We start from the raw sequence: 27,828 nt of genomic DNA on the forward strand, positions 1-27,828 counted from the left end.
ATATCAGAGGGATTTTTACACGAGTGCGGCATGATACAGTTCGGTATATAAAAGAATCTTAACAAAGTAGGAGCAATAATTATCTGAGTTAGAAAATACATTATCTGATTCAGAAAACACTTGTAAAACAATATAAAGATCAATTTACATAAAATAACCAAAATCCCACAAAAATATAATTAGTCAAAAAATCTAAAATATTAACTTTAATTGAATTTTCAGATAAATCTCAACAGGAAATTGTCACATGTAAGGTATATTTATCTAGAGTTAACCGAATTAGGAAGCAGTTAACAATAAGAAAATATGGTCGAGAAAAGAAAGACCCCAGAGAGGCATGATCAATATCTGATACAGGAGAGCATCCAAAATCCAAAAAAGATAAGTTTCCAACGGTTGAATGATTCAAGCTATACAAAATAAACATGTATGCTCGAGTACAGTGCGGAGGAACCTGCTAAACTGCTGTAACCCCTGCCCGAATGGGAATAGAATATTTTTTTTTTTGCCATGCATTCCGATAAGTCAATAAATTCATGGCGGACAACAACATAACCACACTTAAAAGACCTGGCAACTCCCCAGATATCAACCCGGTTGATAATTTCTAGGGAATCGTAACGTAGTGATTGCAAAAACACTACTGCACAGCTAAAACTAAGCTTTATACAGGATCCAGAAGTCCAAAAAATTTGTGAATTCTAGCAGCATCAAAGAGTGTCATAACAGCATTATTAGAGGACACAAAATATTAGAGTAGAAGAAAAGTAAGAAAACCAAACAAAACTTGATTTTTCGTGTTTCTGACCTTGATACAATTTTCACAAGACTTAACATAAAATTATAAACTTGTCGTAACTAGTAATCAACTGGTACATAAAGCAGTTAAGTTCTGACATTCTATGTAGTTTTAGTACATTGTTGAAGTTGCTCGCGGAGTCAGGCTGCATAAGGAGAAAAACGGATTGAATATTAGCAATGTATTATTTGTGCACCTATAGACTGCTATACATTTCAAAACAGTGCTTAAGCCATATATGATTTATGTGGTTTATAGTACCAATACATTATGTAACATCTTATTATAAGCAATTCTACAAAGTACTGTCTTATTTAACTTCAAAATAACCTGACTCGTTTTAAAGGGTGTCTGTTGTCAGAAGGATTTCAAAAACATTTATTTCAGTTTTAAAAAACCTATAAAAAAGTCGGGCATAAAGAAGATTTGAAATCTATAATATGAGTTTTTTTTTGGAAGGTGAAATTTGTTTATTCCTTGTATAATAATAAATTTTCTTTTAAATATTTTTATTCCGTTCGTGACCGAGTAACCATTTATAAAACTAGGATTTTAAAGCAAAAAGTACTTCCAGTCACATGACTAAAGCACTTTAGGATACGAAATTCAACATAATTATGTGGAAAACGGAACTTGATAATTCAACTTATTTCATATAACTAAATATCGCTAATTCACAGATTTTAAAAATAAACACAAAGGTCTTTTTTTAAAAAGAAGTGTCCTCATTTACATTGAAACGTATATTTTTTAATGCAATCTTCCATCAGAGACCATTATAGTCTTTTTCCTTGACAAGGACAGTAAATTTTTATTATTTTACTAAGTTATAATTAGGCATTCATGTTAAAAAAACACTGCAGCTATGATAACAAATACCAAAACAAATTTCACGTTTACAAATTCCGGCAAAGAGCACTTTTTTAAAGACATGAAAAATGTTTCTAGGAAGGTTGTTTTCTTTTCAGCGTAAATCAAGATGTATTTTCTTTCCTCATACATGACAGATGAAGTTTGTAAAAAAAGATAAAATCTTTTATCTAAATATCAATACACTCTTTAAAAACGAGTTTTTTCTATTTTGACTAAATGAATTTCTTTTTAAGTGAAGCATAGATATAACTCGATAAACAAATTGACAAGAAATCATTAGAAGTCGGATTTTGAACGAGATGCTAAAGGAAGGAAAATTTCAATTACACATTTTGCTGTAAACTCAACACAATTTCAAACACTACCACGTTTGAAGAGCGGATTCCCATTAAAAAGTTACAGAACATCTTTTCCCTTGTAAAAGAGTTTAAAAGAAAAGTATTCAACACTTTATTTCAGTCAGATCGTCGTTTAATAGAACGATACCATCTTCAGTAACAGGAACGATGTAATCATCAATACGTAATAAATAAATTTTCTTGTTTATATTACAGCGTCTCTCAGGATCGTCAGAATTCGGATCCCAATGATACAAAATATCGCCTATCATATTTTTATGGGGATACCATCCATCCCAACGATTGATATCCAACATCCATTGTGTATTTGGCCAAAGTAAATCACGCTTTGCTTTGCTGCTAAGAGCAGCAGTAACACATGTTATATCTATAAGGCGTGCCTTTCCTTCTACCGGATTTAAGCGAAAATCTCCCGTCGTTGAACCGCTTCTACTTTCATTGGAGGAAGTCGGTATGGACGTGTAACTATTTGCTCGATGATTTAATCTACTTGATTGGCCAGCTGCAAAAATAAAACGAGGTGCTTTCAATTTCATAGTAAGGTTGCTAAGAAAAATACCATAGTTATATATATAGCAAATAGCACATATAAATAATATACAATAAATGTCTGAATATACACATTAACTATAAACCTAAGGTATGGCAAACCATTTTGTGAATTGTTTCAAGTAGTTAACAATAGATTAATAGTTGACCAATAGTCGCTCAGTAGAAATATTTTCAACTAAACTTTTAGAGAATCAATTGACAACATACAACAAAATGTAAAACCAACCAACAAAACGTAAACAACCAATGTTTTTTGACTCAAATGACTCAAAACCAACAAAAATGTAAAAAGCAACGAAAGGACGATAACGAACCTTTAACCATTCTTGATGTCGATGCTTTTGCACTTTGGTCTTGAAAAGTCATTTCTATTTCAGATTCTCTATTGGCACTTCCGCGGCAGTGCCCAGCATATTGATCTACTATGCCTCGATATATTCGTCCAAAAAAATTGCGTATGGCTGTAAAGGAATAACGAACACAAATTTTAAAATTTTATAACAAAAACATTAAAAGTAAGAAATTTTAATAAAAACTTAAAAAAAAAAAAAGTACTTTTTGCGTTCAGATTTCCGAAGGAAACTTTTCTGAAAAAAGGATTTGTATCCGCATAGGAAGTGGTTAAAGGTGAGACATATATCGGATATCCAATTGGCTGATCACAAGACGAGTTTATCATATTGCGAAGCGCTTGCTTAGCATTTTGTATCGAACCTCTCTCTGGGTTGCGATTGCGTAAGAATATAAGTTCCTGCAGTTGACCTGCCCAAAGTCCTCTCACACATTCTTTATTAACCTAAATAAGATTTTAATGGAACTACTTAAAAACTTTTTTTTATGATTCAATGAACGTATCACAAAATCACCAAAAGAATTCACTTATTAAGGTATAAACGTTGATTGTCGGCAACCTTAATAACTCGAAAGTTCAAACATCTTTTGACGAGCATAATTATTTTGTAATCATCTGTACCATCGTCCATCACATATCTAAATTACAAATTAAACATTCGTTCGAAACTCCAACGCTGTTTCAAAGTAAACTTACATATTATATATGAGATTGCAGCATTAAATAAAAAAAACTTGGAACTAAGGTTGGTATAAATTGTTTCATTAATCATAAATAATATTTCAATCATAAAAAATGTTACCTCAAAGCCAACAAGTTGGCTCTGTTATGCAGGACTGCTTGTCTCCATTCTGGATTCCCTTCGTGACATATTACAAAGTTTTCTTCATGCTGACTTATGGTATCGTACATAATCCTGTCATTCTCGTATTCGTCTATGCATGTAAAGTGATCCTACACGGTCGGTTTACAAATATAGTCATCACTATGATAACTTAATAAATCAAACAATATAAGTAGTAAGTTTTTTGTTAACAAAATCCACACGTTTTAGAAATACTACAACATGAACCTACACACCTGATGAAGTTTTAAAGCCATCCTCACTGCCGGAGCAACAACTGATCGCAAGAGTGCTAAATCAGGATCTGAAAAGATCCATTCGTCTTTTGTTGCTGTGACACGAAAATCACCTTTAAACAAAGAATGAAGACCATGCAAAAATGACTTTAACCTGAAAATCAATTTTAAAATTTAGTCTTAACTACTATTTTTAAAGAGGCAACTAATAAATGTAACTTTCTTTTCTGTAATTTTACATTTATATAGAAAATTGTAAAATTTTAACAAACAATTATCTTTTCAAAATAACTACAGATCATAGAAGAAACCTACGATGCATTCCATTGATTGTTTGAAGCAGTTGAGAGAAGACGTCGTCCTAGCAAACTCAAGGCAAAACACAGTGTCACCAAGTTACTTTCCGCACCATCATCATCAACTTTCTAAAAAAATTATAAATTAAAAAAAGCACATTATCAATAGTTTGAATTAAAAGTAAAAAAACAGAGAGCAAAAATCCTTTTTAAAGCCATATTAATTAAATTGACCCACATGCTCAGCACGCTTTTCATTGCAGCATTTAATCCATTCATGATAATTCTGTAAAAATCTTTCACGAGTAATGCCACCACTTGCTAAATCATAGTCCTTATCAGTAACTGGTCGAAAAATCGCATCTAGATCTACAAAATCCATTCCTCTCAGATCATTTAGCTGTCCCATCAATGATGCATCTGATAGCCATGACTTAAGTTTTTTATTACGAACGCAATAAAAAACTAAAGACTAAAAAGAGAAATTGGAACTCCACAATTTCAAATCAATACTATCAAAAATCTTCCAATGCAGCCAAACCTACCATCACATAATAATGCAGCCAAACTTACCATCACATAATAAGTAACAAAAACTTTTCTTAAATCAAACAACTGAAACATTGTGCTGGCAGTGTTATCATTTACACTGTAACCCTCTACAATGTATTTGCTTTGTGTCACTTCCCATGCCAACCAATGTTGAGAAAAAGATGAGTTTAATGAAAGCATGTTAGCAGCATGACCAGGTTGAAAGCAACAGAAACCTAAATGCATGAATACTTAAGAGCTTTTCATTTTTCAATTTCAAATATAGAATAAGGAAATGAGAGCTCAACCAATTTTTTCACATTTTGTGACTTTAGGCAAGAAAGGGGAAATAAAATAGACCCACCTTTATCATCATCAACATCTTCAGTAATTGCTTCTACTTCTCTTTGTTGGCAATAAGTTCCTAAATCATAAAATACCTGGCATCATAAAACAGTTTATCTAAATAAATACCTGGCATCATAAAACAGTTTTAACTAAATAAGTCTTAAAAAACCTCTGAATTCCAATCCTCGTAACTGAAAAGTGACAAAACCATTTCCAACTTCTATGATATGCACTAGAGCATTAAGATTGTAAGATGCCATTATGAAACAATCTCCACTTGAAAACTTTCCCCATCTGCCAAGAAGAAGATCCCCACATAAGCTATTTTGAAGAGATCTAGTCAAATGCTCATAGAAAATTGAATTCAAGTTATTGTCATCTGCTCCTAATAGTGAAATAGTTGTAAAAACATAAGTTAGAGTTTATTTCAAGAAAACAGCGATTTTACCTCTGGAAATAACTTAACTACCTGGATTGCTGTCAATATGCGTAGAAAGTCTAGTGTTTGAGTGGTCTACTCTCTTTGTGCTAAAAATGGAACAGTAATAAAACAAATGAACACTTTATACATCACAAAAGTGGAAAGTATATTAATATTCTAAAAAAAGTTAGATTTAAAAAAAAAAGAAAAAAATACAAATGATATCTGTTTAACCACCCATAATTTTTAACCAATAGACAAAAATATGTTTAAAAAAATGAATATTGAACTAAAAGAAAAAAGATTTAGGAGTAAGATATTCATAGGAGGAGAAGAGTTTAGAAGAAATAGTTTAAAAGGAGGTTTTGTTGAGCTAAAGGTTTACAGAAAAGATTGAAGTACAGCTAAAGTTTGCAATCAAGAAGATAAGGAAAAAGTCAATGAGAAAATTTTTTTGATTTTATACTAATAGTTTGTTTTTAATTTTTAGCTTTATTTAAAGACTTGTCATAATTTTCAGGTACCAATAAATTATAAATTAAAAATAATATAAAGAAATAGAAAATTATTTTAAAAGAAATTTAAAGACAAATTTAATAATAATTTTAAGGAGTAATTATGAAATAGATTTTGAAAGAGAAATATAAAAAAGTAAGATAAAATTTTAAAAAGTAAAAATTTGTTAGAAGATGACTGAAAAGAAAAACAAGTTTTACAAAATTTAATGGAAGAAATTTAAGAATTCCTATCTTTTTTTTAAGAAATGTTAGATTTTCCTTGAATATATTGTTAGAAAATCTCAACAAGAACTAAAAATATTTAACTTTTATTGTAATTGTCAAAAAAATGCTTATTCAAATTTTAATACCGTAAGAATGAAACACAGAATAAATACCATGTAAAATTTAAACATAATAAGTAATTTCTTAGTAAAAATGAATAAAGAAACTTTATACTTCAACATAGTTCAGTTTTACATAATACATTTCAAAACAAGAGTTCGGGTGAAGATTGGACTTGGGCAAAAACACAAAATTTACAAACAAAAACTGTCTTTACTGAAGTACCACTTTTAATACAAATTCCATATGCATAACAAACCCCACATCTTTTGTTGGGATATTGGTCTTTTGCGTTAAGTAAGGGTTGCTTGAGTGATGAGAAATGTTGACCAGTTAAATGTTGAGCAGTATCATCAGCAATGCATTCACAAACTAGCTGCAACGAACAAGAAGATGTCAACACTGTAATTTTTTTATGTATAAACTCTAGGAAAGTCATTTTTGATTTAGTTAACTTTTGAAATACTTTGTGTGCATTTAATTTGTATCATAAGTCTAAAGGCAAGCTTTTTGTACCATTTGTAGGATTTACTACTGCTATTGCCAACATGATTACCAATATAATCAGTTCTGCAGAATACTTCTCCTAGGGTTCATCATATTCTTCACTTTCTGTACTTTCAGTTTAACATTCACTCTCGATCATAAATAAATAAGTTAGTCTGAAAAAATAAGCATTATTTATTTGAGTAAAGGATGAATCTTTCATGACATCATTTCACACATATTCCATTTCATTATCTACATTATCAACATTATCATTATCAACAGGAAGACCATCATCATTAACTTCAGATGAGTCAGAAGGCATTGTTGATGGTGGCACCAATTCATACTTCCATTCTGAATCTTCACCCATACTAGAATCAGATTCTCCTAGATTAATTTCAGAACCACTTTTTAAAACAATACCTAAAACCTCATTAATATTTTTATAATTTTTTTTCTTCCCAAAACCACTGGTGCAAGACATTTTTTTAAAACTCTATATTTCTAGAAGGAAAAGTGCTAAAGATGTTTTTTATTTTTATTTTTGCTTAATTCACATCTAGTTCCTAGTTAACTCAGAACAGTACTTTGCAGCACAAGCGTAAAGCATTAACATTGAGTTTTTTACATGCACCACTGTGCAGGTCACTGGAAAATATTCATAACTTATATGTATGGCAGTCCAGGTCACCAGGGCTGAAAGGGTTAATACATGAAACAAAGTTAAGTAATAAATCCTAACCTCTCACAAAGATTCCTTTAATGCCAACCAGCTAAATTTTTACAAATTACAATTTTCATAGAAACACAAAAAGAGTCTGATAAAACTGATTTTCATAAAACTGATGTTAATGATAATGACAAGTAAGTAGTTACTATAAAGACCAAGTTACAAACAAAGGCAAAGATACAGTAGTGTCAGCTGACACCAGTCCATCTCCATCCATGTAAAATAACTTGTACAATCCATTCACTTACTAATATTCCAACTGCAGAGTTTCTTGGAAAGACATTCTCAACAAGTAAAATTATTTTAACAAATCACATAAAACCTACTAAATCTCATGATACAATATTATTGAAAACAAATTATTTTAACAAATCTACACCACATAAAACCTACTAAAGATGCTCATGATACAATATTATTGTAAACAAAGGTCCCAAAGTAGTAATTCTATCAATGAAATTTAAAAGTTAGTTCAAAAACCCATACTAATCAAAACAAGTCCCCATCCTTAAAGTATCCAAATATGAAAGAAAATGGAATCGGTTGAAAAAGATACTAATTGCTGAGAAAAAGAATTTCAAAATAATTTCAATTAAAGCACTCAGCCCCATAGATAAAAGTGAAATGCCAGAACTGGATCAGTTTACCAACTACAGCCATCTAACTTAAGTAAAAAAGGTCTTAGTAGAAAGTTATTCATAGATGGCAATGCTAAAACTGAAATGAACTACAAATGGTCACACACTAACAATCAAAAGAATGATAACTTTAGTTATCCTAATAAAAGAAATTTCAAACATTTGTTATAATTTGCCTTTATAAATGAAATGGAAAAATTAGTATGACCAAACAAGCTGTTTTAGGAAGTCTAACTCATGATGTGTGTATATACAGTTACAATATTAAAATATAATGATTACTTTTATATAAGAAAATAAAACATCGGCATGCAATGACACCATCCCTATGAGACTAGGATGACACATTCAGATTTTTTGGGTGCAATTTGGGTGCAAGTTGGGCGTCAATGATGTAATAAGAATGGTGCTAAGCCCAAGCCGAGCTACAATCAGACTAAGCCCAAGCTGAGCCCGATTGCAAGTTCAAGAGCAACTCCGAAAAGAATTCTGAGTCCAAGCCTGTCTCAAAGTGTAAGGCTAGGTGTAAAAAAAATATGATGCATTTACATCTTTAACTTTTAAACTAATACATAAAAGCCACACACATAACAGTATAAACAAGTAAATCATATTGAAAGTGAAAAAGATATTAAAGAATAAATAAAAAGCTCTTCCCTGCCCCCTCTCCTCACACTAAATTATTGCAATTAATGCAGAAACAAAATATCAAGAAATACATATAACAAAATATCCTCTTAGTTATGTTATCACTAAATAAAAAATCTTACTTATAGTCTTTTTCCCAAAATTTAATAGGTCGCATGTATGATGTAATAAAAATGGCACTTCCAAGAAAAGGATTAAGGGGAGCTGAGAAAAATGTTGAAACGATACTTTGCACAAAGAGCATACCACAATCTGAAGTTTTTTAAAGTTAAAGGAAATAATAACACAGGAAAAATCATTTTTCTTACTGAAGCATCAAATCAAAAAAATAATTTTAAAAAAAAATCTTTAAAAAGATACGTGGTACACTAAAAGGCTGTGCAAAGGCATGGAATGCTGAGCCCCAAGCTATCTGCCATGGTGCTGTATAAGTCAGAATAAACTTAAACTTCATGTATAACTCCAACATCTAAAAACATTTAAACTTATGTAAAAGGTACTAAAAAAAAAAAGTTTAAACAGAAAAAAAAATTTAGAAGTTGTACAGCTTTCCTCAGAGTATGAAACCAACCTTTTCCACAAAAATAGCCATTATAAAGTAATCAATTAAAAATGTTTCAGAGTAGCCATGATAGTCATGTTCAAAAAATAAAACCGTCCATATCAAAATGACATATTGATGGACAGTGTTGCAGAACGCTGACCGAAGAAGTTTCATACTGGTTATAGTTATAATTGCAGATGCAAGTCTATACAAAAAAACAAACAATATTCATAATATCCAGGGCATTTAGATGAGAACACTGAAAAAAATATGATAGAAAACTCCTTAAAATAACATTGCTTTAATTAACATCAAAACTATTCCTCACATTGGGTGAAATTTCAAAACAATTTTATCAGCAAATATTGTCATTGTACTCATGCATATTAATGGATAGAGAATATTTTTTTCAGCAATCACAAACCAAACATAAACTTTTTCAAACCACATTATTCTTGAATGTTCTAAAAGTTTATAATTTATAGTGATCACATTTTTCAGAATAATGCAGACACAGTAAAGGATAATTACAAAAAAATATACAAAAAAAATAAACTTTGTATGAAAAAATAAAAATATAAAAGAATTACCTTGACACTCAAATAAATTGTATTCATAAGACTTTAAAACTGGTGATGATAACAAAAGCCACGGTAATTGTTTACGCAATTGTGGCAGTAAATAATGCAACAGAAAACCCAGTGCTCCAGTTATAGTGTACAAAAAGTGATTAAGCGATGGCTGTTAACAAAATTAGTCATTACAAAATGTAATACTTTACACTCTTAATTAATTTTCAAAATGATGTCATTAGATTTAACTTATGCAATATTTTAAAATAGTTGTTGATAATTAACAATTAACATTAACAAAATAGTTAACATTACTTAAATATTGACAATGCAAATAATGTCTGACAAATAAGAAAAGTTATGCAGCTTACTTCAAGTGATGTAAACATAGTACTTAGATGGACAGCAAAAACAACAAATATTATTAACAAACAAGCAACTGAATCATGAATAAGACGCATTTTCTAAAAAATAATTAAAATCATTTATGATAACAATATAATTAATAACAAAATGAATTTTTTATTTAGATAAAAAAGTTTAATAATGTTTTATCAAAAACATCAATTGAGTAACAAATTAATTTGTTAAAGATAATTAAATTCATTTGACAAAAATTGTGTTTATTTTTAATTACATTGAGAGTTTTACACTAACATTTAACTCAAAGCAATCTCTTTAGTCAATCATTTAGTTGTATGTCAGAAAGAATGTTTACCACTGTCTGCAGCAATTTTTCCGGAAGAGGATCATTAATATCAAGGGTAGAGTTGCTTGATTTATCTTTGCACAAAAGAATTTTTTTCAAGAGTTTTCTACAAAACAATATATAATTTTGGCTTTTTAACACTTACAACATACAGTCAGTAAAAAAGTTTTTGCCCAGTTTTAATATTTTTTCTTATTTTCTAAATAAAAAGAATTCTTCAGCCAAATGACATTTTATAACATCCTGTTTTTTTATACACTATACACCAAATAGATGACATATTAATAACAGTTAACTGTAACTAACAGCTACAAACCTTGTCAAAGGTAACTTGCATTAATTGTATTTGCACTTAAATTTACTGGTTTTAGGTAAATATCCTCAAAAATATCACAACCAAAAGAAACTATACTCAAAGAATGAAACATAAAAATTGCAATAAAGGTAATAAGGTTGAACCCAATATCAATAGAATTCAAGCTTGAATTAAAAACATTAACAGAATAAGAAGTCATACAGCCTTAAACTATCACAGAACCCCCTCAAACATTAAATTTAGAGAGGGTTCTGTGATAATGAGTAAGTATAATGCTGTATGACTACTTATGCTGTAGAAAAGCTAGATTTCAATGGGAAAACACACCTATGTCTACAAACACATCCTTAAACAAAATCAAAGAGATTCTTAATTTGGTGGCTTTGATTGGTAGTTCAAGAAGTGAAAAAGAAAATCCTACAAGATATTGAATATCTATTGTTTCTATGAATATTTTTTGATTAACTAAAACTGAGAAAAATATTTTTTATTGACTGAAAAATCATACAGTGATCTCAAAAAATAATATAAATATTTAATTAATAAACTATAAATCTTACAATAAAATATCAGGATTACTGGTTGATCGACTCAAATGGTACGATACAGCTACAAGAAGTCCAGCAAAAATAGAAAACAAAACATTTTGACCTCGTGGTGTACCTTCTGGTGTAAACTAATTTATAAGAATCATTAAATTCATGCTTAAGTTTCAAAAGAAAGTTATACTAAATAATTGATACAAAATAAAAGTTTTCCAAGGTTTCTTAAACTTTATTATGTTACACAGGCCAACAATGAAAAAATTTTTTCAATAATTTTGTGCAATTTCCACAAAAAGAATTAAGGAAGTAGCACCAATTTCTCATAATTTAATATTTAAAAAAATATATCTTATTAAAATTTAAAAAAATATTTTTAATCATTTAAATATTGTTAGGTTGGCAGTAAATTACAAATACTTTAAGGTTGGTAATAAAACCAATTGCTATTAGGTTGGAAACTCTGGTAAATGGCATAACTGTTTGTTTTCTTCCAGTTAGCATAACCTCGTACTGCAGTGTTTAACCTATGTGATTTTAATTCATGCTATAAGTATGCTTAATTATGTTCTCTTAACACTTTTTGTTATATATGTAGTGACTTTGTAGTTAAAGAACATCAAAGGAACATTACTGACTTTGTGAATAAAGTATACTCTACATATTTTGGTGTAGAATCTGGTAATCAAGATAAACGAAAGAGTAGAAATGGCATAAGAAAGAGTAGAAAACTTTTAAACTTGTATTACCCATGGTGTGGAGAAATTTAAAAAAATCATTCAAACAATTGTTAATTTTATAGCATTTATGTTTCTGGACTTATCTCCGAAAAAATAAGGAAAAGTCTATCCTAACTTTACTTCAACTGATAAGCATGTAAAACATGGATTTCTGAATTTAGTGAAAGCAAACCAAGTACTGAGTTTCAATATTCTCCAAAAAATTTAAAACCACAGTTATGTGGTTTTAATCTTTTTAAATATTGAATGACTTAATTAGAGGTGTGGGTTTGACTGTTGAAAAAGCAAAATGATTGGTTCTAGAATGAAAGGAAAACATTTCTTGGAAACTGGAACACCTATTTACCATTATAGAACAAGAGATCAACAGTTTGCTCAATTTTCTGAGAAGGAAGAGGATTTGGTTTACTGCCATGATATTGAAAGTCTAATGGGACTTAAGAGAGTACAGGATAATTAAATGGAGCATGTGCATTACTGAACAAAAAGATACAGAAACAATTAATGTGGTTGAACTGTAGCCACTATATAATTGTTATGTTATTATGAATTCAAATATGAATTCTAAAGTTCCATCAAAGAGTCTTGAAATTATATTTTGAAAAGATATTGTTATGCAATGAAAATACTTATGCTTCAATAAGCCTATTGCTTAATCTGTCCATATGAAGAAAGCTTACAAAAATCCTAACACAGTTTTATAGAAAGTTAACAATACAGCTCATGATTTAATGCTATGTGGAAATTTAAAATTTGTATCCATGTACCTTGGTCAAAAAAAAGAATTTACATAGTTTCCATGCTTTTTAAGTGAGTGGGACAGCAAAGCAAGGGATCATGATTGGTCCAAAAAACAATAGCCTGTAAAAAAAATGTTGACAAATGGCAAAAAGAACATTTTGCATGACACTTTAGTAAACCCAAAAAAGATACTTCTACCACTGTTACATCTAAAGTTGGGCTTAATGAAACAATTTGAAAATTGCTTTTTTAAGCCCAATTTTTTTAAAACTTTCTCGTTTTTGTAATATACAATTAATGTCATATTATATGAGAACTGTGGTTAATAAAAAAGTTTCAACATCCAAAAATACATTAGGTGAATTGGTTTAAATGGTGAATTGGTTTAAAAAGATTTTACAAACGCTTTTTTTTTTGTTGGCCTGTGTTATTTTTATGAATTGTATTAAACAGCTACTTAATATGATCAAACTCATTTTTTCTGGGTGCATTATTAACTTTAAATTAATAATCAATAAAAAAAAACACACAATACAGCTTTTGTGCAAAATTTAGTTATATGGGGTTCTAATAGCTTTGTTTCTAAGGAAGATGTTGCTTTAATTCAAAAGATAGGGGATATAGAAAACTGGAGCTTACAGATGAAAGCTCCATTAGAAGGTGGGCTAATGTTGTAATCTATTTTCACAAACAATAGAAAACAAAGATTAATTGAGTAAATCAACAAAAAAAAAAAAGCATGTTTTAAAACTTACAAGTGAGCATTTAAAAACACATGGTGAGAGTCTAACACATGGTAACTCAGAATGTCTTTTTGAATAAAAAACAACTTGAAAAAAGAAAAATGTAAAAAACATTGCTTGCATAAACAAACCTTTAAGGGAAAGTAACAAAAGCATGAGAGAGCAACAGTAAAAAAAATATTTCTGCAGAAAGAAAAGATGGATGCTTGCAAGCTTGTAAGAGCTAAAAAAAATTTCAAAATTAAAAACTTCAAAATAATTAACTTTATGATTCATTAGCATAAAACCAGAACAAACAAATTATAAATAACTATATGTTGAAATATTGCAGAATAAAAAACAATATTTACCACTGCCACCAAAAACATGTATTTCGAGCTGCTCCAAAATATGCATTATAAATGTGCTGAACTGAGGAAGCAAACCCAGCAAGAAAACTAATGGAAATGCTAACAGAAAACCTAGAAAAAAAAAAGAAATTTAATCCCCTTTAAATCAATTTTTTTTGACACCAAAAAAAAAAAATATTATTGGGGATTTTTCTGCATTGTGGAGACTTTACAGAAATGCTATAATTTAAAATGCCACAAAACTAAAGCATTTTAAATTACAATAACAAACATACCAATTAATAAATCACGAGCAAACTCCAATGTTGATTTTGAATATAATGGTACATTGTATAAACTTATTGAAGTTGGACTATTTAATGAGGCTTGATCAATCACAACAATCAGAACAGCAACAAGACAAAAGTAGATTGCACGATTAAAAGCAATTGCAGCATTGTGACCCTTAAATATAATCAAAAAACTCTTAAATTATAATTTTGATTAAAAATATTTGTAAATAAATTCTAAACTTTCTTTAACTTAGTTCATTCAAATGTAAAAGAAGAAATTTATCTTTTAACTGTAAAACATTTGAACTTATACAGTCTGACATAGTAATACTATGACCCCATAACATCATGAGAAAAAAAAAACTATTAAAAATTTACTTAAACTTATTGGTTCAAATGTTATTTAAACTAAAATTTGGAGGTGATAAAAGAAACCAGGATTAGTTATTACATAAAACTTACATGAACAGGTGATGCAGAGTCTGGTTGAACACTCTAAAAAGTCATAAAGTTTATTTTAAAACTTTTGCATTAAAACACTCATATATGAAAAATTTATTATTTTTATTGTACTATTTACACCTTAATTTACCTTCAGAAGAGAAAATTGACATTTTGCAATCACAAAACAGATAACAAAAAGCCAAAAGTCATAGAAGTAGTTTCTTGAAATAAGAAGGTAACCAAGAGCAGCCACAAGTGTAGCAAGGAACACAGAGAGAACTATTTGCATTATGTTCTTATTTCTAAATTTTATTGTAAAAAATAAATATACAACTTTATGGGAGACATTAATTGATAATATATATTAATATATAGTATATGTTAGGATGCTATGAAAGTCACTGAATCAAAGTATTGTATTTTTAGTTGTATATAAAGCAAAACTTTAAATTTTTGAGTATTCTTTTTAAACCCTCTTAACTAAAATGATGCTTTTTAGTTATGATTATTATTATTAATAATAATATTATAATCATTTATTATTATCATTTATTATTATTATTACTATCATTATTATTATTATTATTATTATTATTAGTATTAGTATTAGTATTATTATTATTGTTATTGTTATTGTTATTGTTATTTTTATCATTATCATTATCATTATCATTATTATTATTATCATTATTATTATTATTATTATTATTATTATTATTATTATTATTATTATTATTATTATTATTATTATTATTATTATTATTATTATTATTATTATTATTATTATCATTATCATTATCATTATTATTATTATTATTATTATTATTATTATTATTATTATTATTATTATTATTATTATTATTATTATTATTATTATTATTATTATTATTATTATTATTATTATTATTATTATTATTATTATTATTATTATTATTATTATTATTATTATTATTATCATTATTATTATTATCATCATTATTATTACTATTACTATCATTAACATTTACCAGCTTTAATTACAAATTTTACTAGAAACCAATTTTAATGGTTACCAATTTAATCGATGAAAAAATATTGATTACCTGTCAAATATTGCGAGGAGCTTTAGACGGTCAAAAGAAACTTTCAATGAATAATGTCCAAATACAGGAAGCATGTAGTATTTATTTATTGATGGTTCTTCAATGTCTACTTTTAGATTAGGAAAGCCTGAACGAAGCTGTGAACGAAAACCACTCCATGAGGATGCTACATCAGGAAGTGCATTAATAACACTTTCTTCTGCAATTTCAACTGTTGGTGAAGGATTGCTACTTATTGAAGCTCTATTTAAAAAGTAACACTTAGAAGAAAGTTGTTGTTATATTTTGTGTCAAACACATAACATTTTACCACTGAAATAGATGATTTGTGTAAATGCTATGTAAACAGAACTAATTTAACTTATAAAATTAAATTAATCATTGAAAAAATTACACAAAACATAATATATTTTGCAAATCTGATTCTACTACTTTGATGTAAATTTTGCACTCCAGACTAAACTACAAGTTCCTCTACAGCAGTGGTTCCCAATCTTTCCACAGCATTAAAAAAGAATTTTCATTTTGTGAAGATTTAAAAACAAGAACTACTGCTCAATATGTCTTTAAGGGAAAAAAAATCATTTCTTGAGGACTCACATTAAATAAGAAAATTTACATGGTGGTTGTACTGATGGAGTTTCTTCAATGTTTGACTAAAACTCAGTGATTAAATCCCTATTTATATGATATAAATTGAATGTTGCAAAGTCAAACTTTGTCAATAAAAAACATGCCAGAACTGCTACAAGATTATTGACAGATATCATTATATCCATAAATATAGTTAAAAGTAAAATAAAATATCAGAAAATATCAAAACTTATTGTTCTGCTTTCAACTGAAACACCAACATCTTTTGTTTTAATCTAATCACCAAATACTTAACAGTAAGAGCAAGCCATTATCGGCTCTAAATTATAGATTACTCTTATGATACAAAACTTTTACTGACCATAAAAACTTATTACAACATATAGCTGTAAGATGACAGTCAAAGGGAAAAACAAAAAGTCTTCAAATTAAAACATGTAAGTTTATTTTGATGTTAAAAGAAATATTTCAAGACAATCTATTTGTGACCACTTTACTTTAGCTTATTTAGGTGATTTGAAACATTTAATGCTGTGAACTTGCAAATATGCAGGGTAATGATGTCACAATAATGCTTTGCATGAAAAAAATGAAATCATTTACAATGAATTTAGATCAGTGGATTGTATAAAATGATAAAATGAACTATGCTTGTTATCTAATTAAATAATCTTACTAATAAAAAAAACAAAAACAAAGGTAATTACAATCCAAAAATATTTATTAATTATAAAAACATTGTTTATAATTTCCCTAAGGTAAAAGGTGAGGAAGAAGGTGAGTCAGTCTTTATTATCAAATTTCTGGATAAAAATGGGTGGCCAATATCCAAAAGTGACAAAGTATTGAGAAAAAATCGAAATTTTAAAAAATTTCTGAAAAACTGCTGGGAACTACTGCTCCACAGCTTATTTGTTAAGAATTAAGCATAGTTCGATGGACATGTATGATTTGCATGTTGAACAGAACTGGCCAAATGTTTGTTAAAAAATATAAGCAGTAAATAAACAGACAATGCTAATACCTTATAGTTGAAGATGGTCCATCAGCTGGTAAGAGTTCTGTTGAAAAAACTTCCTGCAACCCACCATTTGTAGTGTCATCTCCAAATGTATAAGAATACCATTGTCCTAAAATATAGAAAGAAATAAGACTTTATAAAATAATCAACAATATTCAATTGTAACTAACATTTTAATTGCAGATGATATAATGAGCCATTACATGATCTGCAATTATATATTACTAACATTTTTTCAACTGATTAAAAATACTATGTAGAGAAAAAAATTATTCTTTAGATGCTATTTTTAATCAAATCTGCTTTACATTTATTTAAAAAGGGTTTTAGCCTTAAATTAACCTTTACATAAACTTTAACTTGGTCATAAATAAATTTCAAGTTAAATTCATTTTTAAATTAAAACCAGCACAAATGAAACTATTCCTTTTGTTGTTGTATTTCATTTAGTAATGAAATACAAGAACAAAAATATATGTTCATTTACCTCTATTGTTGTATTTCATTAAATGAAAGATCACATTAAAACATAAATTCTCACAGAAAAACATGAAGTGTACAGAAATTGTAAAGTATTACAGCAAAAGAAGCTAATTTTCTTTAAAGCTTACCTTTTTGCAAATCAGCTTTAAAGAATTTTTTATAAACTAGTAGACAAAAGTGTTTATTTTTTGTAATGGAATTGTTAAAATGAATGAAAAATGCTTTTAATGAGAAAATAATTTAAAAAATATTTAAAAAAATAACTTTTGTACCAAATTCATCTCTAAAGCAATGAACTGCACCACTTGAGGTATCTTCATGAGACATGGCAACATATTTTTCTCTTCGACTATTATCTACTTCCTCTGAATTACTTGCTGAGGTATCAGGGACTTGAGAAATTAATTGGGGATATAACCTTGAGTTACGGAAAGCCCCAACTCTTTGTATTTGCCTTCTAGGGAGAGACTGGAATTTATCAATTGATTCTCCATCAGTTCCAGATTCAGTCTCAGGCATTTTTTTTTCTGATTTTATAACATGACTAGAGTTATTACTATCTTCAGCTTGAGATGAAAACTTGTCAGATTTAAGCTCTGCTGCATCACAATTTGATAAACTGATGTTTTCAATAGAAGAATTTTCTATTTCAGGTAAAGAAAACCATAGTCCTTGAGTTGTTTTTGAGCGTACACTTTCAGCATACCCATTGCAGCCTTTGATTCGCCAATTATTAGAGATACCTAACTCTTCCTTTACCTCCAATGCAGGCATTGAAACTGTTTTATCATTTGATGGATCTGCTTCAACATTCTTTAACAGTAGAGATGGTAGAGTATTCTCAGACTTAACTTCTATTTCATTTACTGATACTGGGGACTTATTTCTTTCCATTTCAGACTCAAAAAATTTCAAAGGTAACTCTTCTACTTCCACAACACTTGAACAAACACTGCTGCAACCCCATGATGAACTACCACTACTTCCTACAACACTATCTGTACTTAATGATAGTAGCTTTCTCATTGACAAATTATCAAGTTGAATAGAGTTATTTGCTGAATTTTTTTGGATAACAATGCATTCTTTTGGCAATTGAACTGATGTTGATTGAGATGGCTCATTGTCTTCTGCTTCAGACTTTATGCTATTTGAAAACAGAAATTCTGACCCTGAAAAAGTAACAGCAAAAAAATGCATTAACAACAAATTACTAAAATAAAGCTATATTATTGTTTGTGGGTGTATCTATATATCTATATATATATATATATATATATATATATATATATATATATATATATATATATATATATATATATATATATATATATATATATTAGGGTTAGAGCTTTTTAACTTTTTGTAAAATGATTAACTTCCTGTGTCAAACGTTCAAAGATAATGAATATGGGTTTTATTCCGCTTTTGCTTTTAAAAAAGTCATGCACAACCAATGATATACATTAACTAGATATCTAACTCGCACTTCCACAGTGAAGCAAACTTTTTGCCAACCATCTAGTTAATATATATCATTGTGCACAACAGTATTTTTCTAAGATGGTATACAAGTAGTTGCAAGTGGTATATGTATGGCTTTCTGCATCCTTGAAAAATCATTAACAGCAGAATACCATTCAAAGTCCAAATTGTTTATTTTTATCTGTTCCTGGGGGAATTCAACAAAGGTAAACACAAATGCATAAAGCAAATTGAAAAAAAAGTAAAAAGCTTATGGCAAAATAAAATAAAATTTTCCAAATTTATCAATTCAAATTGTAAACACAAAATTGGATCTGGATGAAAGTGCTGAAGACCTATAATAAATGTGTAAAACAAGGAAAATATGATTAATCAAATGAAGTTTTTGATATCACAAAAAAAGATGGTGAATGGCTCTGTAATGAGGACAAAAGGTTGTATAATCTTCAGATAGAAAGCAAAAGAGAGGTCAGATATACAACTGGGAAAGCTGCATGTTCTATAACTATTCATCCATCAAAAAGAAGAAAATTGTCCTTGAAGCCTATTGTAACAACAGCAGCAGCAACATCAACTTCTGAATCAGAGACTAAGACAGAATATCAAGAGTCTAAAGAACAGTCTATAAGTACTAATAAAAAGTACAACAATCCAAAACTGCAACCAAATTAGTAACATCTTCAAAGTTGTTGATCAGAAAAGCAGCAACCATTTGTTGATACTTATTTCGAAGATGGGATCGACATTCAAACACCTTCACAATCTGGCATATTCAGATCTACTATTACAAGAAGCATTTAAACTTAAAGAAGAAATGAAGAGAACATTACATTTTGAAAACTGGTCACTGCATTTTGATGGTAAATGTATAAATCACCAAGAATATTGAGTTGTTAGTGTTGAAGATTGAATAAAGAGAACTTCAGTTATAAACACTAGATCTTCCAGATGGAAAAGCAAATGCTGTTTTCAAAGACATAACAGCTGTTCTCGATTTGACGTCTATAAAAAGAAAGAAAACTTTGAGCTTAGATTATGATTTGTCTAACACAACATAAGAATTGTGTACTATGTTTTATTTGGATAAAATACTTCAAATTCTTTTTCATTCCATGCAGTAGCTTTATGTTCTTATAGAATTGATATTTATGGTTGTAGCCTTATACTTATTTGGTAATTTAGTGTGTGACGCTGTAACAGTAAACTGTTAAATGCTTAAAAAAAACATTAGTACTCTCCATTTACAAAAAATTAGAATTAAAAAGGTTTAATTATAAAATTTTTAAAATCTTTATACATAGGCATAAATAGGGTAAAATTTAATTTTTGGTTTGTGCATGAACTTTTTTAACAAAGAAATCATATTAATGAGTTTTGAACAAATGTTTATCAATCTATGACCTAGGAATATAAGGTCACAAAAAAATAATAACCCTAATATATATATATATATATATATATATATATATATATATATATATATATATATATATATGTGTTAGGGTAGTGAAAATAGAAACTTTCTTAACAGGTTCTTTTGTAATAAGAAATCATTACATAAAATGTTTTAGGGATTAATTTACATTTAAAGGTTGCACATGAATAAAGTTTTCCTATTTCCTACTACATCATTATTACCTAAAAAGATGGACTCAATCTTATTTTTAGAATATTTTAGAGTTAAAGATTTTTTCTTTATGTCAAAAATAACAGTATTATATATAAAATATTACTAAATTATCATTTTTGTTATTATAAATAACAGTATTCAATTATTGTTATCCAGTTATTTGTGTGTTCTTTTTACAATCAAAGAAGGCGCACTTATACTCAGATACAGCAAGAAGAACTATAGCTGACCGTCATCATGTGTCATAAGCTGATTATATAAAAAGAACCACTTCTACACCCTGCACTATCATTAGTGACTTCAATACTTTGTTAACTAACTGATATCCTAGTTTATCCCTCCATGTGCTAGGGTCTTCTGATTCAGTTTTAGTTTTTGAATGAAATGTCACATGTTCATGGAGATAAAGTCAGCCAAGCGCTTGTTGGTACCGTAATCCTCTGTGAACATTTAGATGGCTCTTCATTTCTAAATTTGTTAAGTAAGACTATCATTTGTCTCTTTGTCATCTGTTAATTCATGGTCAATAAAAACCAAGGCTATTGACTTCTTAGGCAGGTACCATAGATGACTATACAATTTGAATGCTGTAGTTTCGATTTTCTTGTTGTAATAATCCTACAAGATCTTGAAAAGTCAGAGATCATTTCCTGGTGCAAACGTAGGAAATGAAGCTTTCATCCAAAGCTTCAATTGAACTTTGACAGTGAATACATACATAACGGAGACCCTGCTCTCCTGGTCTTGATAGTCTGTGCATTTGTCTGTAGGCCTGAAAATAGATTCATGTTGAGAGAAAATCCATAAGAAAAAATTTTCTTAAATTAAATTAAAAATCTTCAGTAGCTCTCTATAATCTTTTTGGAGTTACTTTTGCTGTTCAAGTGCCATATTTGCTCGGCTGGGCCCTACTTTTACTTTTGATGCTTTTTTGAGCATATACACTACATTTCTATCAAAAACATTTGTGTTCGTTTTAAGATTTTTCTATGTTCAGATTAAGCTTATTTGGTTGCATGGATCTTGTTAATTGATCCCATTACTCCTTCTTTCTGGTTCCCTTTGTTCAAGGAGAAAACTTCATTTGTGATAACAGGGAATATGTACTAGCAACATCTAACAGATTTTTCAGAGCTTCTTTGAAAACATTTTCTTAAGCAATTCATACTAAGGATCTTTGAACATGACTTTTCTTGAGGAGCTGATAATTATGGTAAAATATTTCAAATTTCTCAATTATCTTGTTTAATTTTGTTAATAAACATAATTAAAACTTAATGCTCATGTGAAACCTCTAAATAATTTTCAACCCTAAAAATTTTTACATAAAACATTTTTAATTTAAAGAGAACTCAACTAAATTAATTCCTACCGTGATTCATTTTTGCTGTATAGACCACCCTAATATGTATATATATATATATATATATATATATATATATATATATATATATATATATATATATATATATATAATATATATATTATATAGATATGCATATATACATACATACATACATGCATACATACATACAAACATACATATAAACATACATACAAACATACATATATACATACATACATACATACATACATACATACATACATACATACATACATACATACACACACACATACATACATACATACATACATACATACATACATACATACATACATACATACATACATACATACATACATACATACATACATACATACATACATACATACATACATGCATATATATATACATATATACATATGTATATACAAACATATATACAAACATGTATACATGTAACAGTAGAATAGAATATATCATGCATTTCCATTAGTCTATAGTGAAAGTCTAAGCTTTTTAGCAAAGTGCAAAATGTGTTTATCCAAAAATTATTAAAGATTTATACACTACCGTGCAAAAGTCTCAGCTCATTTGTAATATTTCAATAAAGTAACAAAAGTTTGCAAGAAAATTGCGTTTATTTTTAATTGTTTATTAAACAATGAATTAGACAGTAAATACAATACATTTTAGGATGATTTTAAATATATAAAATCAAGAAAATGTTAATATACAAAGTTGTAAATGTTAAATTTTATTTTCATCAATATGAGACCCCTTGGAGCGTATAACAGCAGCACATAATCTTGGCATTCGGGCTAATAATTTATTCATGGTTTCTGCTGTTATCTCATTCCAAGCTTTTTGCAAACGTTCTCATAGCATTTGCTGATTAATAAAAGATGTTTCACCTGTTTCTCTGATCTTCCGATCCAGTTCATCCCACAACTTTTCGATGGGTGATAGATCTGGTGATTGAGGAGGCCAAGTCATAATTTTGCAAACTTTTCCCCTTTCTTTTAGTTTCAAATAATTTTTGCATAATCCAGATGCATGTTTTGGATCGTTGTCCTGCTGCATGATGAATCCTTTCCCAATTATACGAATACCAGATGGAATCGCGTGCTTAACCAAAATATTATGGTACATGTGTTTATCCATGGTAGATGTGATTTTAACTAAATCTCCAGTTAACCCATTGCCAAAACATCCCCAAAGCATAATATTACCACCTCCATGTTTTACAGTACTTTGTATACATTGAGGAAGCACTCTTTCATTAGGTAAACGCCTAACATGCACGCAACGTCGGGTACCAAAAAGTTCGAACCTACTCTCGTCTGTCCATAGAACTTTCTTCCAATCTTCTAATCCCCAATTTTTATGCATTTTTGCCCATTCCAATCTTTTCTTCTTATTTACTGCCCTCAACAAAGGTTTACGTGCAGCAATGCGTCCAATTAAGTTGACTGATCTTAGTCTTCTTTTTACAGTATCAGTTGATACTGGCTTTACCCTTGTTTTGTTGAGTTCTGCTGTTATAATTGTGGCTGGAATTTTTCTATTTCTTTTGCTGGACACAACAATAAACGTATCTTCTTGCCGTGATGTAACTCTTGGTCTTCCAGAACGTGATCTGTCACTGTTGGAACCAATATCATGCAATCGTTGTAGAGCATATCTCACACCTGATTCGGATATTTTTAACCTGGAAGCAATTTTTCTATATGAATAACCTTCTTCACGTAAAATACATATTTTGCCACGAAGTTCTTCACAATATTCTTTCTTTACTTTCACCATTTCTCAAATTCTTTAAATTCAAGACATTAAATGCGCACACTAATGCCATTTTCAAGTATAAATATAAACATAAGTCTATTAAAAGCAACCAATTAAAATTACTGAAAACATCCTTACCATGCCGGAAAGTATCATGCTACTGTCAAACCTAAGCTTACAAAAAATATTTTGGTTAAAACTTTTGTGCAGTTTTAAATTTAATAAAGAATACTGAAGAACTTTATATGTATTTTACGTGAAAAAGGTTATTCATATAGAAAAATTTCTGCCATGTTTTTAGCAGCAGAACTCAACAAAACAAAGGTAAACAAAATTATTTGAAACAAAAAGAAAAGGAAAAAGTATGCAAAATTATGATTTGGCCTCATCAACTTTTTATATTAACATTTTTTTCTTTTTATATATTTAAAATCATCCTAAAATGTATTGCATTTACTGTTCCTTGCAAATGTTACACATGAGCGGAGACTTTTGCACGGTAGTGTATGTCGTTTAATCAACACTCCACAATTAAAGCAAACTTATATAAAACATAACAGATATAAAATACATATGCTAATAAATCATCATGCTAAAAAAATGATCCATGAATTTATATTTTTGATTTTAGATTTTCTCATTCCAAACTTTTTGAATTAAAAAGATGATTTGTGGTTGAATTTAATATTTGATTGTTGATCTTATTTTTAAAAATCAATTAAAAGTACTTATTTTATAGTTAAGGGAAAAGTTACCATTTTTTGTGGGATTATCTTCAACTTTTGTGCAAATAGTATTTTCAGGCACTTTTGGCAGGTGCAAATCAACAATAATTTCTGGAGCATTATCTACTATTGTATGTGATACACTATCATGCAAAGAAAGTGAAGATATTTGTTTGAAATCTTTGCTATCATTAGTGTTATGTCCTAATGCATCTTCAATCTCTTTTTTCAAAGAAATATCAATATTGGGTTCAACTTCAGTTTTTTGCTGATTTGTTTCTCCAGTTGAAAATATATCAAGCTCAATATTTTCACCACTTCTGTCAAGTTTTTCTGTTAACTTACTTCTATTATCAAGCAATTCTTCACCATCAAATAGAATATGTAACTTGTAATTTATAACTTTTATCAAGATAAACACTAAACATATAATCATAGAATATAAGACCATTGGCAGTGATGCAGATTCTGAAGTCTAAAAAGAATATATAGCTTTAAAATGCATGTTTATTTACATAAGATTATACATACTGATAATAACATCCAGAGTAATAGATTACATACCAAATACAAAACAAATGGAGTAAGCAGCAATATTAGCCATAAATACATATGGAAAGTATTACAGAAGATATCTTGATGTGGATCAAAAAACCAACCCCCAGTTAGAGATGCCCAGAAACCTTGACGAAGGATCTCTAATGTTTGAGAACCCATTCTTTATTGATGATTTAATGAGATAAATAACACTGTAGAAAACTGGTAGAGTATAAAGATAGCATACTGCGTTAATACTTTAGCGTCATAAACAGAATTGGAAGTTAATTAGGTATTGGCATCTTCACTTCAGACTTTACCAAAAGTAAGTTTTTGAAGTTTTTAACAACAAGTTACACTAAAGTAACTTAACCCAACATTAGTTTCTAAAAATTGAGTTTGTACAACATACAATTGTTATTGATGAAGGAATGTATGTTTCATTTGTATTGCATCCGTATTTTATTTTCTATAGTTCGGTTGGACACAAATTTACGTTCGAGTAACAACCGGGATTCGATGCGCTTGTTATTATCGAAGGCTAAGAAAAAAACTATATTCCATTACTAGAAAACACAAAAAATAGTGGAAAAAAAAAATTCGAATGATTACTGATATAGTAGATTTCCATTAATCAAATAGGAAGCTTGTAGTGCTTTTTAATCATATAGCAATGCAGTTTTATCCTTTATGCAGTAGTATTTTAAAATGGCAGTAATTCAAAGACTGAAGCATTGTTCATTGTAATTTTGCTCACTGAAAATTAATACTTTATAACCTTCCATTATTATAACCATGCCATTATTCTTCGTCATTAAATAGTATCGCAGTTAGTTTTTATTAAGTAGTATCGCAGCAATATATCTGTATTTGTCTATTATCTTTAAATTATCAAATCTGTACAGTACAGCTATGGTTCATCTCCAAATGAATACTTGTTCATTTAGAGGTGGCAACCCTAGCTGTACCGTACAGATTTGATAATTTTTAAAAAACTATAATGAAAAAAATTGATGTATTCAAAAAATATTGTTTTAAAACGTCAAGCTACAAAAATTAAAACTAATAAAAGTTATTCACACTCCTTGTATACGAATTCAATTGTTTCGTGAAAACTGATAATACAAGGAATACACGACCAGTTAGAACACTTTTCACATGCAACACATTTGCTGCTTGTAGATTCTTTCCAAAGGCTTCCGCAGGAAATCCAAAGACGATTGATATGGTAGGGATTATAGCTGGCGGCAGAAAGACACTCAATATTTTGATTAGTAGACATCTTTGTCGTTTTGTCATATTTCTAAGACCGTTTTCGAGGTTTTTTAAGTTCTAAAAGCTTTTTTCCTTCATTTTTTTAAAACTTTGACATTTAGAAGACGTTTAAAGACGTTTAGAAATTAAAAAAAAAAGGTTAAAAGCGTTTATTAGTTTCTAAGTTAATGTCGTTAAAATACTATTGTTAGTGCATTAAGCGCATTCCAAAATCTGTTCGGAATTTTGGAAATGTTTCATTTTGCAGAAAAGTACTGTTTTTAAGATATCTTACGAAGTATTGCTAATTTTTGACTTTTTTTTTCAGATAAATAATCACTATCAAATTCTACATCGAATAGTACGCAATTTAAGTTGTCTTTTTTTTTAAATCGGTTTTATATTGTTGGTTTTTCAGAGTTTTAAAAAGTGTTTTGCTTGCAATTAAAAAATTTAATGGTATCAATATATATTTTGAAAATATTTTTCCATATTTTCTTTACCCTAGTTTTCCAATTTATTAATCAGTTTTCCTTTTAAATATCTCGCAAAAGTAAATGATGTAACAATAATTGAACTAAAGCTGTTCGTAATTAAGGATTGTTCGGAATTAAGGAATTCTACGGTATAAGGTCGCACAACGGGCACAAAAAAAAAATTTCATAAAAATGAAAAAATGATTCCCACAATCTTTTAGGCACTATCCAGCTAAGAAAATGTGAAAGTTTCAAAAAATTTGGATCGTCCAAGAAAAAGTTATCACGTTCTGAAGTTTTACCTTATAAAATGGCTTAGAAAGGCCAAAAAAGATTTAGATCATCAAGAGATTCCTACTGAGATACGGTCTCTTGAAAAGATCACTTGATTTTTTTACGGTCTTGAAACGTATAAAAAATTCAGATCTACCGTTTTGTAGAGCGTTTTGTAGTTTTGTAATCTTCTCTGTTCAGAAAGAGTTA

General features: G+C 28.8%; 1 protein-coding gene across 3 annotated transcripts; it reads right to left on the reverse strand.

Annotated features, from left to right (window-relative positions):
- Positions 1-1,417: 1,417 nt before the first annotated feature.
- On the reverse strand, positions 1,418-26,172 carry LOC145183183 (pecanex-like protein 1). 3 transcript variants are annotated; one of them, XM_090083747.1, is made up of 30 exons: positions 25,643-26,172; positions 25,109-25,553; positions 18,384-19,283; positions 17,632-17,737; positions 16,014-16,256; positions 15,080-15,233; positions 14,950-14,982; positions 14,491-14,659; positions 14,216-14,326; positions 13,997-14,088; positions 11,660-11,775; positions 10,793-10,889; positions 10,446-10,538; positions 10,093-10,243; positions 9,831-9,966; positions 9,530-9,707; positions 9,319-9,427; positions 9,081-9,210; positions 5,660-5,718; positions 5,360-5,575; positions 5,207-5,266; positions 4,885-5,078; positions 4,550-4,783; positions 4,331-4,440; positions 4,016-4,169; positions 3,738-3,889; positions 3,495-3,573; positions 3,139-3,379; positions 2,898-3,044; positions 1,418-2,533 (listed from the first exon to the last, which is right to left on the reverse strand). In XM_090083747.1, exons 1-30 carry the CDS (start codon positions 25,793-25,795, stop codon positions 2,115-2,117), a joined length of 5,481 nt encoding a protein of 1,826 aa, XP_089939873.1. In that variant the 5' UTR covers positions 25,796-26,172; the 3' UTR covers positions 1,418-2,114. The 3 variants fall into 3 exon arrangements, with proteins under 3 accessions (XP_089939873.1, XP_089939874.1, XP_089939875.1); XM_090083748.1 differs by having other exon boundaries at positions 1,418-2,577; XM_090083749.1 differs by lacking the exons at positions 25,109-25,553; positions 25,643-26,172 and adding an exon at positions 22,599-22,622.
- Between the last annotated feature and the right edge of the window lie 1,656 nt (positions 26,173-27,828).

Source organism: Hydra viridissima, unplaced genomic scaffold (assembly GCF_058129835.1).
Source record: "Hydra viridissima isolate aposymbiotic clone 2 unplaced genomic scaffold, HvirCarnegie_v1 scaffold_4, whole genome shotgun sequence".
Lineage (NCBI taxonomy): Eukaryota > Metazoa > Cnidaria > Hydrozoa > Anthoathecata > Hydridae > Hydra > Hydra viridissima.

Excerpts from the sequence above, each read along its gene's own strand:
- LOC145183183 (XM_090083747.1), bottom strand. The coding sequence starts at position 25,795 with ATGGGTTCTCAAACATTAGAGATCCTTCGTCAAGGTTTCTGGGCATCT. Across the intron at positions 19,284-25,108 it reads AGATAATCCCACAAAAAATG|GGTCAGAATTTCTGTTTTCA; the intron begins GTAACTTTTCCC and ends TTACTTTTTCAG. Across the intron at positions 16,257-17,631 it reads GGACCATCTTCAACTATAAG|AGCTTCAATAAGTAGCAATC; the intron begins GTATTAGCATTG and ends CTTTTTAAATAG.